General features: G+C 44.7%; 1 protein-coding gene across 2 annotated transcripts in view; it reads right to left on the bottom strand.

Annotated features, from left to right (window-relative positions):
* ncana (neurocan a) overlaps positions 1-16,290 on the bottom strand; it is a 46,567-nt gene that overhangs the window by 11,022 nt on the left and 19,255 nt on the right. For both annotated transcript variants that reach the window (XM_020045466.2, XM_010888118.3), the window contains 11 exons: positions 12,296-12,511; positions 11,899-12,081; positions 10,488-10,662; positions 10,186-10,313; positions 9,689-10,003; positions 8,396-8,545; positions 8,224-8,307; positions 7,845-8,083; positions 7,559-7,715; positions 6,385-7,188; positions 2,220-2,336 (listed from right to left, as the gene is read on the bottom strand). In XM_020045466.2, the coding sequence (XP_019901025.1) occupies positions 2,220-2,336; positions 6,385-7,188; positions 7,559-7,715; positions 7,845-8,083; positions 8,224-8,307; positions 8,396-8,545; positions 9,689-10,003; positions 10,186-10,313; positions 10,488-10,662; positions 11,899-12,081; positions 12,296-12,511 (2,568 nt within the window). The remainder of the gene's footprint in view (positions 1-2,219; positions 2,337-6,384; positions 7,189-7,558; positions 7,716-7,844; positions 8,084-8,223; positions 8,308-8,395; positions 8,546-9,688; positions 10,004-10,185; positions 10,314-10,487; positions 10,663-11,898; positions 12,082-12,295; positions 12,512-16,290) is intronic.

Genomic DNA, 16,290 nt, shown 5'->3' with positions numbered 1-16,290 from the left:
ACCCAGTCAGACACACACCTCCTCATCACAGTAGTACCCAGTGAGACACACACCTCCTCATCACAGCAGTACCCAGTGAGACACACACCTCCTCATCACAGCAGTACCCAGTCAGACACACACCTCCTCATCACAGTAGTACCCAGTCAGACACATACCTCCTCATCACAACATTACCCAGTCAGTCCCACACCTCCTCATCATAGCAGTACTCAGTCAGACACACACCTCCTCATCACAGCAGTACCCAGTCAGACACACACCTCCTCATCACAGTAGTACCCAGTGAGACCCACACCTCCTCATAACAGTAGTACCCAGTGAGACCCACACCTCCTCATCACAGCAGTACCCAGTCAGACCCACACCTCCTCATCACAGCAGTACCCAGTCAGACCCACACCTCCTCATCACATTAGTACACAGTCAGACCCACACCTCCTCATCACAGTAGTACCCAGTCAGACCCACACCTCCTCATCACAGTAGTACCCAGTGAGACCCACACCTCCTCATCACAGTAGTACCCAGTGAGACCCACACCTCCTCATCACAGTAGTACCCAGTGAGAGAGGGTGAGGAGAGAAGTAGACTAGCGCAGCTGAAAAAGTCACTGGGATTTATTTTCACTCAGATGCTGTGGACTGTGAAGTAATAAATGGGAGGAAGACATATGACACCTGATTTCCTCTCATGACTCCTGCAGCCAGTTGACTAGCCGAATGTCCTGACAGTGTTCACACAGCTGCAGTTGAAGAAACACTGAAGAAATCCCCTTTCCCAACCTGGTAGTGGACTGCATGCTTCTCATGATGTTGTTCACTGATCTAGTCAAAGGGAAATACATTCAGAAATCAACTGGCCAATGCAAGTGTCACCTTGGAAAGACGCTGTCCCTTTTCCTATGAAATGTGGTGAATATTCCGTTAAGCCAAAGTTTCATTTGTGAGATGGGTTTTATTTAAATGTTACCGCTGACCGTCATGGCCAGGTTTATTCATAAGACACATCTGCAGCGCTCACCACAGCCCACACATGCCCGGGGGTCCTGTCAAGGTCAGTGAATTGGCCAATATTGCCTGTGTTTGGCGGGTTAGTAACGAAGCATTGCTTCATGGGGCTCTAGCAGCTCCTCGTCGTGGCTTGGGAGCCTGTACGGTACAAGGCCAGCATGTGCGTGTCTTCCAGAATGTAAGGATTCAGTAGAAACTTCCTTTTGGAGCTTCCAGCATGAAATGAAGCAGAAGGTCATTGGATGTGCTTTGGAGAACACATATCTCATCGACTGTACCGAGACAACCAGGAGTTGTTGCAATGAAGAGGAGCCTCAATAATGAATTTCATATCACAAAATTGGGAAAGTAATAAAAAATGCAATTGTAAAACATGACTATGAAGAGGTTACATTGTTGGTTGTTTCTATTTATCCAAAAGGTCCCCATTAACAAAGCTATCCAAGGGAGAACCAGAAGACAAAGAGTAGTGATTGACATTGACAACCAAGACACCACTTATTACATCAAAACTCTAACTGTAACCCCCACCTGGAAACCCTTTCAGAACCACCTGGAACCCCCAACTGGAAGCTGTTATGAAAATGTCTTGAACTGATGTATTCTTATTGATTAAAGTATTGAGTCCCCGTGTTTAGATAAGAAAAGGAATGTCGGTTGTGCTGTGGGAAAGGAAGTATGAGGTGTCAAGGTGAATGTAAATCTTCAGCAGGACGGGGGTAGATGCAGAACAGTGGGTTTTAGGACAGGATAGAGGAAGATACACAACAAGGGGTAGGATGGATAACGAACATGTTGTTTTATTGCATGCAGATTCTTATCTCCACCCATTCCTCTATAAGTATTGAATGTACTTCCAAATGCTTTAGAGATTATTCACCATTACTTGGTAACCTGTGTACTCTCCCTATTTGCAACTAAACTACTAACTATGCCAAGAGAATTTTGTCTCTGTACTAACTCCTTTAAGAGTTCCGGTCAATGGAATTACCATCACAAAGTCCTGTCAGAACCACCTGCAACCCCCACCTGGAAGTCCCACCTGTAACCTCTGTCAGAACCACCTGTAACCCCCACCTGTAACCCCTGTCAGAACCACCTGGAACACCAACCCGGAACCCTCAACTGGAACCCCAGTCAGAACCCCAAGACCTCTTAATTATACACCAATACGCTCCCAATCATGTGTTTTGGTGGTCAACTCACCAATCTCACAGTTCTCCCCTGTGAAGCCCTGTGGGCAGTAACAGCTGTAGCCCTGGCCCTGAGGTAGACACTTCCCTCCATGCAGACACGGATTGGTGAGGCAGGGCTCCTCCGCACCTGAAAGAGAGACCTTAATGAATCATTCATTCATTTGTTGGAGATGCACGACTTGTCACTCGCCCACGGTGCTCATTCCTCAGAGTGGACCGGCTGTCACGATAAATTAATGGAGGTTCACTTCCGACCGCAGGAGACTGGATGATCCTGTTGTTGTCAGGCGTCAAACAGGTTATCACGACTTCACAGTCTGAGACGTTTCTTCTGCCGTGACTCCTGAGACTCTCGGGAGGAGGGGGGACAACACTGGTGGAAACAACCCGACTCAACAGGAAACAAAAGCCGTCATCCCCTTTGAGAGAGTAAAGCGCATGAGAACCATACAAATTACCTCATCTATATCTCAACCGAATGGGAGGAAGGATAAAGCAGAGGAATGACCTTGGAAGGTTCTTTTCTAATTTCAATGCCAGTAAGACACCTGGATTATCTTTCTAAGCAGAAACAGATGAGGAACAGTACCTCCCTGAGGCTGGATGGAAGGCAGCCAAACAGTATGAATGTCGATTTTTTGCTGCTCGGTTGTCTGGCATAAAATATTAAGATATCCTCAGACTGGAGGGCAGAATGCTTTACAATAACCCTTCTCAACTGTTAATAAATGAATATAGTGGATAAACTAAACATTGCCAAGAGCACAGACACCTCTGTTGCCCTTTGTCTCTTTTTCACTCCATATAGAATGCATCTCTTTATCTCTAAGCTGTATAGAGACTCACAGTCTACAGATAGACACACAGACATACACACACACACACCCTCCATCTCAACCCTCAACCTTAAAATGAATGAGGTATAAAGTTAATGCAGCTTGCTCCCTGTCTCTCAGCAGTGCCTAATTGCCCTCTGTTCTGCTGGACGGGCTGGAAAGTGCTGCGTAACCACAGGGTTGTGCTGAGTCTGCCCTGCCCTGGGGGGCAGACTCGTAAAGCCACCTCGGCATCATGAGGCGATGATGTGAGAGGGTGAACGACTGTGAACCGTCACCACAGATGTAGACCGCTGTGGAAATCACAGCGGTTAGAGCCAAACCCTTCCACACAAAGACGTTTTTTTAATTAAATCTCCAGGTCCTCCAGATCTTACTTCAACCACCCATCGTCTTCCTCCTGGCCTTTGTTGTCATGGTTACCATGGAGAAAATAACTTTGGATGTGATGAACAGACCACTTACTGGGCACCCTGGTTCCCCTAACATTTAGCCAATCATTATTCACAGGATAATTAACCATTTCCATATCAACAGTCCCTGTGATGCACGTCTGTTCCCTAAGTGGATCCTTAAGGAATCTTGATTCTTTGTTCTGTTGCCACCCTCTGACACACAGGAATGTGAGTGCTGTGTGTGTGTGTGTGTGTGTGTGTTTGAGGGTGTATGATTTTTTGTGTGCATTCTCTTTTTTTATAGTATGTGTGTGTGTGTGTGTGTGTTTGAGTGTGTGTGTGCGCTCTTCCTTACAATGTGCTTGTGTGTGTGTGTGTGTGTTCTTCCTTACAATGGGCTTGTGCGTGTGTGTGTGTGTGTGTGTTTACCCAGCACTCAGAAGAATCAATACCCAGGCCATGACTGGCCTGCAGGCTCATTCTATCTCCAACACTGCAGACATCTGTTACTGTCTGACATCCACACAATAATCAGCCATCATGTTGGCTCTCTACCAGGCCCTCAGAAACAGACAGATGAAGCATCTCAACTAAACATATCACCACAGACCGCTATCAGAATGGGGCCAGTTCCATTATTGATGTTGTACTTGTGTAATAATGGTGGGCTGGGGGTTGGTGGATGAGGACAGTGATACCGTGGACAACAGAGACCGGGCCTGCCCTCCCAATAGGATCCATGTAGCTAAGGGTGTCTGCCTTTCCCAACCATCTCTGAATGGACACTTGTACTGGGTTTCTTTACAGAGTACTATGAACTATGTATCATTATGTTAAATTCAAGTGTTTTGTACTATACTTGTATGTATTGAGTCCTGATGGGATTGCTGCACTTGCTCTTTGATGGGGAAGATGGGGCCTCTCTCAAGGACTCCATTCACTTAATTGAATTTCAGTATTTCAACAATAACAGCACTGAGCAGGCATACATGTGTTTGTTGGTCTATATATTTAAAAAAGCTCCTTTTATTAAAGTACCAATTTCTTAAATTCTATATATCATCCGTACTTCTTATTTCCAGATCCTGTGCAAAGTGTTGGAATACAAATGATAGGCTTTTCGTGTTTCAAGGCGATAGACACATTAAGGCCAACCTTTAAGGTTAGTTTCATTCGAGGTTCTATGCTAGGGCTTGTGATGCGTTGTTGCTACTAAGCCAGACATTTATCACTGCAGTAGTCAAGGTCAAGACCAGTCCTTACAAACGTCACTGTTTGGAGCTTTTATGATGGTCAAAGGACCAATAAAACAATTAATACATAATGTGTGTATACATACAGTACCAGTCAAGGTTTTGACACACCCATTCTAGTCAAATATATACACAGTATTTTGAGAGTGTGTATGTATTTATGTATGTATATGCATTTGCTTGTGTGTGCATGAGTGAGTGTTTAGGAGAGACAGATAAAGGAGCTGTGGCTGGTTATTCACTAACCCGAGTGGAGCAAACATATCAATATTCCAGAGAATTAACTGATTGGCTATCCCTTTCCAGCACTTGACCTCCGGACCCATGCATTAATTGACCAAACAACTCAGACCAGCAGCTGGTGTTGACCTACAAATGTCCATTGTGTAGCCACAGGCTTGGATAAATTGACAAAGAGAAAGAGTGAAAGAGAATTATGAAAAGATAGAGAGAGAAAAAAGAAGCAGGCGAACAGCTGAGTGAGAGGAAAAGGGAAGAGGTTGAGAGCACAGGTGGCTGTTGAGACCATAATCGGGGAGGATAGTATGGAATGAATCAAAGGGTATCAAACATCACACTCATGGTTTCCATTCATGACTTTCTGGCCATTATTTCTGTCTGTTCTCCCTTATCAGCCTCCTGTTGGGAGAGTGTGACAGAGGGCCTTTAGGGCAGGTCCTGTATGAGGAATCTGAGACCTCTGGTCTGTTATACAGCCTGGTGAGGTCCACTTAATAAGTGAGGGAAAACAAACACTGGACACCTCTCTACTCTGTCCAAACACACGCATTAAAACACACGCGGCCACAGGAAAACACGCACAGACACGCACACGCGAACACACACATAGACGTTTACACACAAATACAAACAGAAAGAGAGATAAATTGATATAAAATAATACAAAATAAAATGTTCTCCTTCATTCGCTGTTTGCGTTTGTGTAGTGGGACTGTTTAAGTAAAGGATGGAACTAAGGGGTTAATACAGGTCGATAAAGTAAAACACTCCAGAGGCTGCCAACTCGACGAGTAACATCGCATCACGTGATTTCAGTGACGTGCTTTTTCTCTGACGTCCCTTCCAGAACAATTCCCTGATACAAATCCCGGTCTTTGGTTATACATGGCCCTCACTGTTGCAGGGAGAACGAAAACAAATCACCACAGAAATGTATGATGCAGGAACACCCGAGGGAGAGCAGGCAACATGGTGATCCAGCCACAAGCGTCATTCATTATCAGTTGAGAAACGGCTCTGGAGAAAGAGACACTGAAGCAGGTGCCGGATTTACAGTATACATAATTGCAGTAAACACAATCAGACCCATATCTATCGAGGCATGACTACCTTCCTATTCCATAGAGGATTGAGCAGGGAAAACTGGTGTTTGGAAGGCAGCACTGTTATCTCTGAATTGAAAAACAGATTGAAAAAACAGCAGCGAGGAAACAACCATGGGGATTGTAGAGATCCCTGAGACTGAGGCCATGATAGACAGGAATAGGAAATAAGAGGTTTTTGTTTTGATAAGCTTTGTGGGGAAAAACAGTTGATTTGGAAGCAAACAGGCAGACAGACATGCTGACAGTCAGACATGCTAACAGACAGACATGCTGACAGTCAGACATGGTAACAGACAGACATGCTGACAGTCAGACATGCTGACAGACAGACAGACGTATACTTACCTGCCGAGCCAAGAGTTCCGTTGCTCCGGTTGAATCCGCCGGCCTCCTCATCCACGTTGCTAGGCAACCCAGAGCCAAGTGTGTAAGACCAGACTGTATCTTCCTCCACTGGTGATCCGGAGGGCATCGTCAGGGGCCCCCTTTCCCCGCCCTCCCCTCCATGCTCCATCGCAGCACTCTTTACCGGGACCCAGGAGCCGGATGGGGCGGTCTCCTTGGAGCTGACTGAAGTGGAAGGTGGAGGGGCCGGAGCTCCAGTATCTGGTTTGGGTGAAGGGGAAGAGTCCCTAAAGTCTGACCCAGAAGTGGAGCTGCTGACGTGGGGTTGGGAGGGGCTGGGACTATATCCTGGCTGGTCCTTACTCGTGCTTGTCTCTTCTGAAGGAGGGAGTCGGAGTTTGGGCGCGTCGGTCGCAGCGTGGCGATATGTGAACTGGATCTCCCCTCTGGCTTCCTCGGAGGTCCCCGCAGCACTCCCCTCCTCTTCAGCTATACCTCTCCCTGCACCTGCCCGGACATCCACTCTGGTGGGGACCTCTCCCCGTCTCCCGTCATCCGGCTGGGGTGACGTCTGAACCTTCCGGGGGTCCACCTGGATCCACTTACTCTCCGGGTGCGTAGCGGACTCTGAGGCAGCCTCCCACCGTCCGGGGTTGGAGACGGGGGCAGAGGACTGGCTCTCAGTGGCCGTGGCAGAGGGGACCTGGCCTGGGGACGTTGATGGCACACCGGTGACGGGCGTGTGGGTGTCCAGTTCCCCCACATCGGAGCTGTCCCACCACCCACGACCCCACGAGGGTAACCCTATGAGAGGTAAGAGGAGCCAGAGGGAAGAGGAGCGAGAAGACATCAAAGGGACTAGAAAGGACGAATGCAGTGAAAGGTTTGGGCGGAGAGCGATAGAGTGAGATACTGCCAAAGCGTAGCAGAGAGAGTGTCATGCATTCACAGTGTGTTTCCAGAGGGGCCGAAGCCTTTATTGGGCTATAGATCTTTATTGGGCTATAAGTCTTCTGTTGGGCTATAGGTTTTTACCAGTCCCACCTCACAGCTCAATAGCTAAATAGAAAACCTTTATTAGAATCATATGCTTAATAAGGCAGAAAACAAGGGTTCCCTTCATTACATCTGCATGTCTCAGTACCCAAAACAGAAACGTAATGTCTGGACTAACCTGAAGAGCCAGTGGGAACAGATCCGCTGCCAGTCACAGAGCCCTCTGGGGTTCCCTCTCTATCCCTCTCTGGACTGACTGGTCCTTGGGCAGCTTCTGTTACCCCTGTCAGGTAGTCCCATGGCTTCCACATAGACTTCACTATCTTGGCTATCACCTTGAGATACAGACCAAAATGAATGAAAAATGAATATACTGTAATACAGGAACTGAAATGCTTTGATATGCCAAAGAACCATGTTGATAAAGTGCATGTAGTCAACCACATTTGCAAAAAGTGAGCAACCTTTTTTTCAGTGGGGGCGGGCATTGAGATTGGCTCCTCTTCCTGAGTGGTTAAACTTAGTCTGGAACTGAGGCTAGTGCTGAAGCTTGGACCGGGGCTGGGGGTGGCTGGAGGTCTGAGAAAAGCTCCAGACTCAGGATCCATGTCTTCCAGGTCCCCCCAGAATAGAGATTTCTCTTCTAGGCTGAGCCGTAGGGTGACAAACCCCTCAGAGGAATCTGAGGACCAGGAGTCCCAGGCTGAGAGGACAATAAAACCATCAAGCAAAACCAGGTCAGAACAAGTGGGCTATATGTGTAACATAGACAATGTTTCTTTGACTTTTTGACAATGTTTCACACAGACAATGTTGCTCAGACTTTTAGGCAACGTTCCTTACAAGAGTGGGCTTCTTGCTCCAGATCAACCAACCCGGTCCAGTTTGAGGGTGTGAGGTCCTCAGAAGGTGAAAGATTCTCACTCTCTGTGACGACGAGACAGAGGAGGACAACTTAGAAAATCGGAGTCAGTAAGTCAAAGCCTTTACTCCACATCCACTGAACAAGACTGACCGGGGGTCAGGGGACTGCCGGTGGATTCAGTAGCCAGGGCAACGCTGTCTCCTGCTGAGGTGTCAGAGCCGATGGTGCTGCTCAGGTAGTTCCAGGGCCTCCATAGAGATTTGTAGATGGTAGATATGGGGCCTGGCTCCTTTACGCTCCCTGTAAGGCACACTGAGAGTCAGTGGAGGGTTTACTCAGTCCAGATTCATTTCGAAACTCGTGACTGAAATGTCCAGGTAAAATGATGCCTGTGAACCTAAGACCATAGGGACTGTAGAGTATTCATGTCCAAGATGTTAAACCCCTATGAATAAAACATGACCACGAATTCATGGATAGCATGAGCAATGGATTCATGTCAACTGAATCACCTCCCTCCTCCTTCTCCCTCTTTACATAGAGACAGGGCAACATAACCTAGGTCGAGGATAACAAAGATCAAGACAAGAGGATTCTAATACCAAAAAACTCTTTGCATAAATGAGAAAGACTTCTAGGCACCAGTGCATGCTTATTATCAACAGCGCTGGCCCTGTGAATATGATTACATTTACACTGGCGGCGGTATATGAGACAGTATACCACTGTTATGAGATGCCTTTCTACTGCTCTAATTGCTGTGGTAACTAGTTTATAAGACCAATAATACATTGCGAGGGTTTGTGATATATTGCCAATATACCACGACTAAGCACTGTGTCCAGGAACTATGCAATGTGTGGTGCCTGAGAGCAGCTCTTAGCCGTGATATATTGGCCATTTACAACATCCACTCATGCCCTATTGCTTACCTTCTACCTGGGTATTTTCTGCCTAGAATATAACCAGGAACCCAGCTGGTATTCCTATGGTAACATCGTCGCCAACAAATGTCATAGTGCGCAAAGGCATCGTCATGGTTACTACACAAGCCATTTTAATGACATGGATCACTGGTGATAGTGAGGTCGCCATAGCTTCACCTCTAAGAAGGAATTCTTAACAAGTAATGAATTGTCTTGTTTGTTTCCTCATTGCAATGCCAAAGTGTCAGTGACAACGTGAGAGATGAGTTTCCATTTTAGACTGACATGCAGCCTATGAACATTGACATTGTTAAATATTAGCCATCAAGCAGACACTCTACAGAAGAGAGTCGCAGTCACAGCAGCAGATATATTTTCCTACTTCTTTTCCTTCTGGCTCCCAACGGGAGTCGACCCTCCTAACCCTGTAATTTCAGGAAGCAACAGAGCTACAGAGGACAACTGCTGAGCACCTTGATCTCAGCAGTCCCAGTACAGATGTGGGCTTCCCTCTCACCTCTGTAGCAGTAGGCATTGTACAATGGTGTGGTATCAGTAGAATTAGCTGATCCACTGCTGGTTGTGCTTTCATCAGTGTTGGGTATGATGGTCCGGATTCCTGGCTGGTCCCCTCCACACCCCTGCCTGGGCTTGGTGATGGGGTAGCGGACACTCCCGTCAGAGAGCCAGCCTGGAGCACAGCTATCCAGCCCGGCCCTCCAGGCCAGGTAGAGCTGTCCCACTGTGGCCAACTGTCCACCCAGGGAGACACAGCGATCGGAGGCAGAGGACAGAGTCAAACGTCCCGGGACCCATGAATGGAATACCTCCCCTGTAAAGAAAGAGGGGAGAGGGGGGAGCGATAAAAAGAAAGTGATAAAGAAAGAGAGATGCAATGTTATAAAACTGAATAGGATTGGAAGTGAGATGTTTAACTGTCTTGCTCTATGTGTGTGTGTGTGTGTGTGTGTGTGTGTGCGCGTGTATGCGTGTGTACATGCATGTGTGTCTCACCCTCCAGGTCCCTGGCAAAACAGTACACATCAAACCGCTCATTAGGGTCTCTCTTCCCATAATTCCTCACACCAGCTGCATTCTCCTGGTGTCCATAGCAACCATGTTCTGCTGACTGGATAGGGTATCTGTGGAGATAATGCTAACAAGATCAGAGATCCGAGAGTTGGCAGCAGATGTTGAAATCATCAAACAGAATGACACGCTCTGAGTTTTATTGTTTAAAGTGTTTGTGTGCTCTGTGTGTTTTTAAATGTGTTCATGCTTAGTGTTCTTAAGTGTGTGTGTGTTTGTGCCCTCACCGGACAGTCTGGTCAGATAGCCATCCAGCAGCACAGTTGGCATAGCCACTGTGGAACGCTGACCACAGTTGGGTCGGCGTGGCGATAAAGGCTGAGTTCTCCTGACAGGCCCGCTGGGCGTCATCAAACGAGAAGGCGTAACGGTCGCTAGGAGACTGGTAATGGAACACCACACCTGAAGAGGGACAGAGGTGACAGACAGACACAAGGTTGTTGGAGAACCTCTGTGTCCGTCCCTACAGCGTGTCTCTGACACCACAAGGAACCGAACAACCAGTCACATTTGTATTCACTAGAAACGAACAAGCACGGAATTCAGAACAATCCCAATGGGGCTGTTTCAGCAGGCCGTGAAACACTCACAGAGAGGTTTGCATTTTGATGCCAAAAGTGTCCTTGTCTCAGCCAAACAGATTGGAAATGGTACAAGCATGAACATAATTAGGATTTTCATTCACTGGCGAAGGTCAACCAATGAAATGTTACTGTCCATGTAGAATTGTAAGACACTTAATAATTATGCTAATACCTTTTCCAGACATTCAATGCTGCTACCCTAACATGTCAATAGCGGCAACTGATAACCTTTCAGACAATTAAAAAAGTGGTGCATCAGAGGCGTATGTAACCTTTCAGACAAGAGAATTCTGCTCCGACAAAGAATGCTTGATATTTTTTCCCTGACAGCTATCTGTAAATGTTGCGGATTGATGTGATATGTGTTGTTTGCATTTGGCTAATATGACAGAAAGTTGTATTCTACTAAATATCTTGTTAATTCGTGGTAACATACTGTTTTAGGAAAGAGTTGTTTACACCCAAACAGCAGGCAGGTAGGCTGAGCTAATGCACTTTGAGATATTTGATTGACAGTTCTGGTTTTCTATTGTTGGATGTTAGTTTTGCTTCAGACACAGCATTTCTGGACAGTCAAAGGTGATCTCTAGAGAAGGTTTGGTGTTAACAAGTTATAGAGCCTGTCGATCCTGATATACAACTATGCCGAAATCACTCTCTCTCTTACAAGGTGCTTATGCAAGCAACTAAGCTAGCCAAAGATGCTCATATCTCTTTAGCTTAAAATTCACATTTCCCTCTTAGATTTCTAAGTTGTTATTTATTCTAAGTTAAATGTATCCATACTAGTACGGTGCTATCTGCACAAGGTTTTAGAAAGTGTTAATGAGCTTGAACTTTGAACTTGAACTTTGTAGGAATGACCAGTGGTTCACATATTACCCTAATTAAAGACTTATTACACAACATACGTCTTTAATAACAAAAGGAACAAATACATTTTTGTCCTATAGTATAGGGGTATTATAAAGTCATGCTGTTTTGAAGGAAAAAAGCCATCGCAATAATAATCCCAGCAGTTTAGAGACCAGTTAGATTTAGTAAAATCACTCACCCAAGACCACAAGGGGCACTATGTCTCTCTCGTAGTGATCGCCCACGACTATCTGGCAGTGATAGGTGCCTGTGTCGTTGATACGAAGGCCAGAGATCTCCATGGTAGCATTTAGGTTGTTAGTGGTGTATCCAAGCAACCTGACCCGTCCAGCAAAAGCTTTATTCACGTTCAACGTTTCACCTTCGGCAAAGAATTAAAAAAGGTACATTATTCTATAGAAATGTATACACCAGCACTATACATTGTTTTATCATAACAAATGACATTGTCAAATGTTTCTGAATTCATAGTGTATTACAAAAATCTAAATGCGAAATGTTCACATCCATGTCAATGGAAACTTGCCTTGTTGAAAGTCTTTGAATCATCTGCTTTAATTTAGGACTAATCTTACCTCTGACTGAGAGAATCGTCTGCTCCAAGGGAATACCCTCTCCACCTGCTACCCAGGTTCGGGTCCACTGGATTTGGGATGGCTTGCTGGAGGGACTGGGCTCATTGGGCTGAAGGGTGAAGACACAGGGGAGGTGGGCAAACCCAGCCAGAGACTCTCGTATTGTAGGATGGGTGACTCTACGCATGTTTACTATGGAGGATGCCTGGGTCACAACTACGGAGAGAAGATAGGTGGGGAAAAAAGATGAGACGGTAACCAAGGACCACTGGAAGAATAAATCAATGCAATCCAATGGGTTCGCTCAATGTGGCTGCCGATCCACCCATCATGGACTTGAATGGTATTCTGTTGCTACGGCCCTCAAGGATACCAAGATAGGAGTCATTTTTAGTAGTTAGTAATGGTGTGTAAGGTCGACTGAGCTAATGACTTTCAGTAAATGTGACGCACATAAGGCATCGTTGTTAAATGAGGTAGTGTAAATGGGGTTTTTTCACCTGTCCTGTCAGTTATTGAAGACCTAATTTATAGATGCATTCTGGGGGTTTTGGCTACTGGTTGTAAAAGTGGTGCTGTGCAGCCAAAATGCTGGGCAAAGACATTCAGAAAGGAATAAAGACATTTCATAATACTCCCCAAAATCCCAAAAGGCATCTTTAAAAAGACAACCATTCATCTTAACTCCTCTACATTTTCTGGGTCGGTTGAAACCATGGAGAAGAAAAAAAAATGTCAAGACTTTTTACTGTTATTTGTGAATTTTTACAAATTCACAAATAAACCATGAACCTGCCTACTACATTAGAGTAGCACCAGACAAACTCCAAGCCCACAGACATGTCTGGATCTGAACATCTCCCAGAAGACAACCAAATGATCTGATTGGTCCCAGAAGCCAATGGGTTCTGTCTGATTGGTCCCAGAAAAATATGGATTGGGCCAGAGCTAACATTATATATATATATATATATATATATATATATATATATATATATTTGCCAAATGCTAAATGATCCTTTCCAACAATGCAGAGTTAAACAGTAAGAAAAACTGATTACACCATGTTGAGTCACACAAAGAGTCACACACAGAGATATGCACAGAGAGACACAGACAAACACAGAGACAAGCAAAGACAGATACAGACAAACAGACAAATGCACAGACACAGGCCAACACAGACACACACAGTATGACAAAGATAAACACACACAGACATGAACACAGTAATCCACTTGAGTCTTTGCAGGGTGTGTGTCTGAATGTGTGTGCGTGTGTGTGTGTGTGTGTGCATGTGTGTATACAGATAATTAATTCCAATTTCACAATGTTAATTTAATCACACTCATATCTGTACTCACACACCTGCTCATTCATTCCCTCTCTCTCTTCTTCTCCCTATCTGTCTCCGTTTATCTCTCTCCCCTTCTCTCTTTACCCCTCTTTCTCTCCCCATTTCTCTCTCTCTCTCTCTCTCTCTACCTCTCATTCACTGTCTCTCTTGCTTTCCCTCACTAAAACTTTAATATCTACCTCTTACTATATGTTTCTCCCCCTCTACCTCTCCTTTTCTCTACCTTTCTGCATGTGTCTCTTTCTCTCCAGTAACCTTTCTCTCAATTCAATTTAAAAGGCTTTATTGGCATGGGAAATATTTGTTTAAATTGCCTAAAATAAAATATCAGACATTTTACATACACATTACACTCCATTTTAAAAAGGATACCAGCATTTGGGATGTTATATTATAAGCTATGTGCAATGTCGTAAAAGACAAAGGTAAATAAATAAGAGATGAGTATGGGTTCTGTTCACAATGTTGTTTTTGCTTCACAGGCTGCCTCTGTTTTAATGTTAATGGTTTGACCACATGTTTCTGCTGTAATTGCATTTTACCCAACAGACATGTGGGTTTATCAATGTTTCATTTAGTTTTACATTATTTGCGTGTCGGTATGATATGATGGAAATATGTGTCTCTAATGTAGTTGCACATTTGATAAGAGGGTAGGATGAGTAGCTCTACTTCACACCCACTTCATGGCCAGCGTTAACATTGTGGAAAGCCAGGTCTGCCTATTGTAAGCCTCTCTCGATAATGGCATGCTCACTAAGTCTGTAGACACAATACTCTGTACTTTCTCTTTAGGAAATGGTATCATACCAAATCTGAGGTGAAAGTTGACGTGTTCCAAAGGTGAAAGGTTATTGACAGTTGGATGAAAAAGCTTCAGAAAACAGTATTTATTAGACTGGATGTCAAAGGAGCGGGGACAGTGATGTTCCATAAAGCCGCAATTAGGGTTCATCGCTCGGCAGATGCTGTAGGTATCAGTAATTTACTCAGTCCAGCTACCGTGAGATAACAGCTTCAGGGTAACCATGGAAACAGCTATACCGGTAAAGGCTCCCTACACCTCCCCCACCCCACCCTCTGTCTGTCTGGCTCTCCTCCAGACGTTGGAGCCTACTGTCTAACACAAAGAATGGGAGGTTTCTGTATTCTGAAAAGATTCCTGTGAACGCCTCCACACTTTAAATGCATCACACGGAAAGCTGTTTTGAAAAGTGAATCCTGAGCTTGGGTGTTTGCCTTCAGTCTCAACAGAAGACATATACCTGTCATCGGAGCCATGCCTTCTGGCTATGACTTAAGTCCACTCTTCAATAACACTCCAAAACCCAAATATACAGCATAATGACCACCGGTCAGCGCAAAACTCATACAAAAACAAAGTCACAATATCCTCAAAACACGCACTGAGCCAAGCCTCAAGATCCTTAAAACACGCACAGGGTCAAGTCTGAACATCCTGAAGTCAAGTCTGAACATCCTGAAGTCTGAAGTCAACAAAGCACAAATTTGTTTTGGGGTTTTCTTCCAATTCCTTTAATGTTCTCAAATTCCTTTAATGCCCTTCTTCCACAAACACGTACATTTTGCTGATATTTAAAACAAATATCCCCCTTAAGCAGGAAACTATATGACAAAACAGTGTTGGAATAATGTGTTTATGCCATATGGTGGAGATGACTGGTTGAAATCCCTGGCAGATAGTGCCCATCTGCATATAGATTGGAATGTTTTCAAAAGCAGAACCCTCTAGAGAGAACCCCCATGTTTGTGTTTTTAAAACAACACATCTTTACACCTGAATCCGAGATTAGACCAAACACAGAGAGGGAGGGAGAGTGGGACAAAAAGGCAGAGAAGACAGACAGACAGAAGTGAAGTGTATGATCCACCAGAAAAAGGATCTAAATATGGTTCGCAGAGGACATGAAAACTGTCATTAACTGAAGTCAACGTCTTGCTGTATTCCTGTCAGATTGGTGAGGTGTCAATCAACATGCTTGTATTAGGTCTACTTCCTACTTCCTGTGCTTTAAGGATATTCATCTCATGGGTCTCAATCTTGTTCCTAGTACTCAGGGCCCAAAGCCACCAAGCTTTCTGCAGTGTAGCACAGACATAATAGGATGCCTGACAATGATCTAAGAAAATAGGACATTATTCATGTCTTTACTGCTTCCACATGGCTGTCTTCTCTGTAACGGCTTCAATTCAAAATGCTATACACCTTCTGATGTACAAACAAGCCTTGACAACAAAGCAACAACGGTTGTCAATATTGATATAAGGTAATTATATATATAAATACTGTAGATATAAATAAACACTATATATAATGTATCTATATATGTGCATTGTAACGCAACAACAATATTGACAGAGAAAATCAATGGAATCCAGACATTTTAGACAGACGTGAGGTATTCAATTGAACATCAATAATCCTGTCAAGCTGTCAAAAGGCAGAATCCAGATCTATAATCTAAATTCACGACCAGGAACGTAGTTGTCAGGCCTGATAGGCTGGTCTTAGGGCCAACATGTTTAAACAACATTTTGGTACTATATTTAAAGCATTTGTAACATATGACAATAACAACTAGTTTGCACAGACTTATCGGCATTACACATTCACATG

Source organism: Esox lucius, chromosome 3, assembly GCF_011004845.1.
Source record: "Esox lucius isolate fEsoLuc1 chromosome 3, fEsoLuc1.pri, whole genome shotgun sequence".
In the NCBI taxonomy this organism is placed as follows: domain Eukaryota; kingdom Metazoa; phylum Chordata; class Actinopteri; order Esociformes; family Esocidae; genus Esox; species Esox lucius.
The sequence above is the reverse complement of the archived record's forward strand: the minus strand, read 5'-3'. Positions and strand labels throughout refer to the sequence as shown.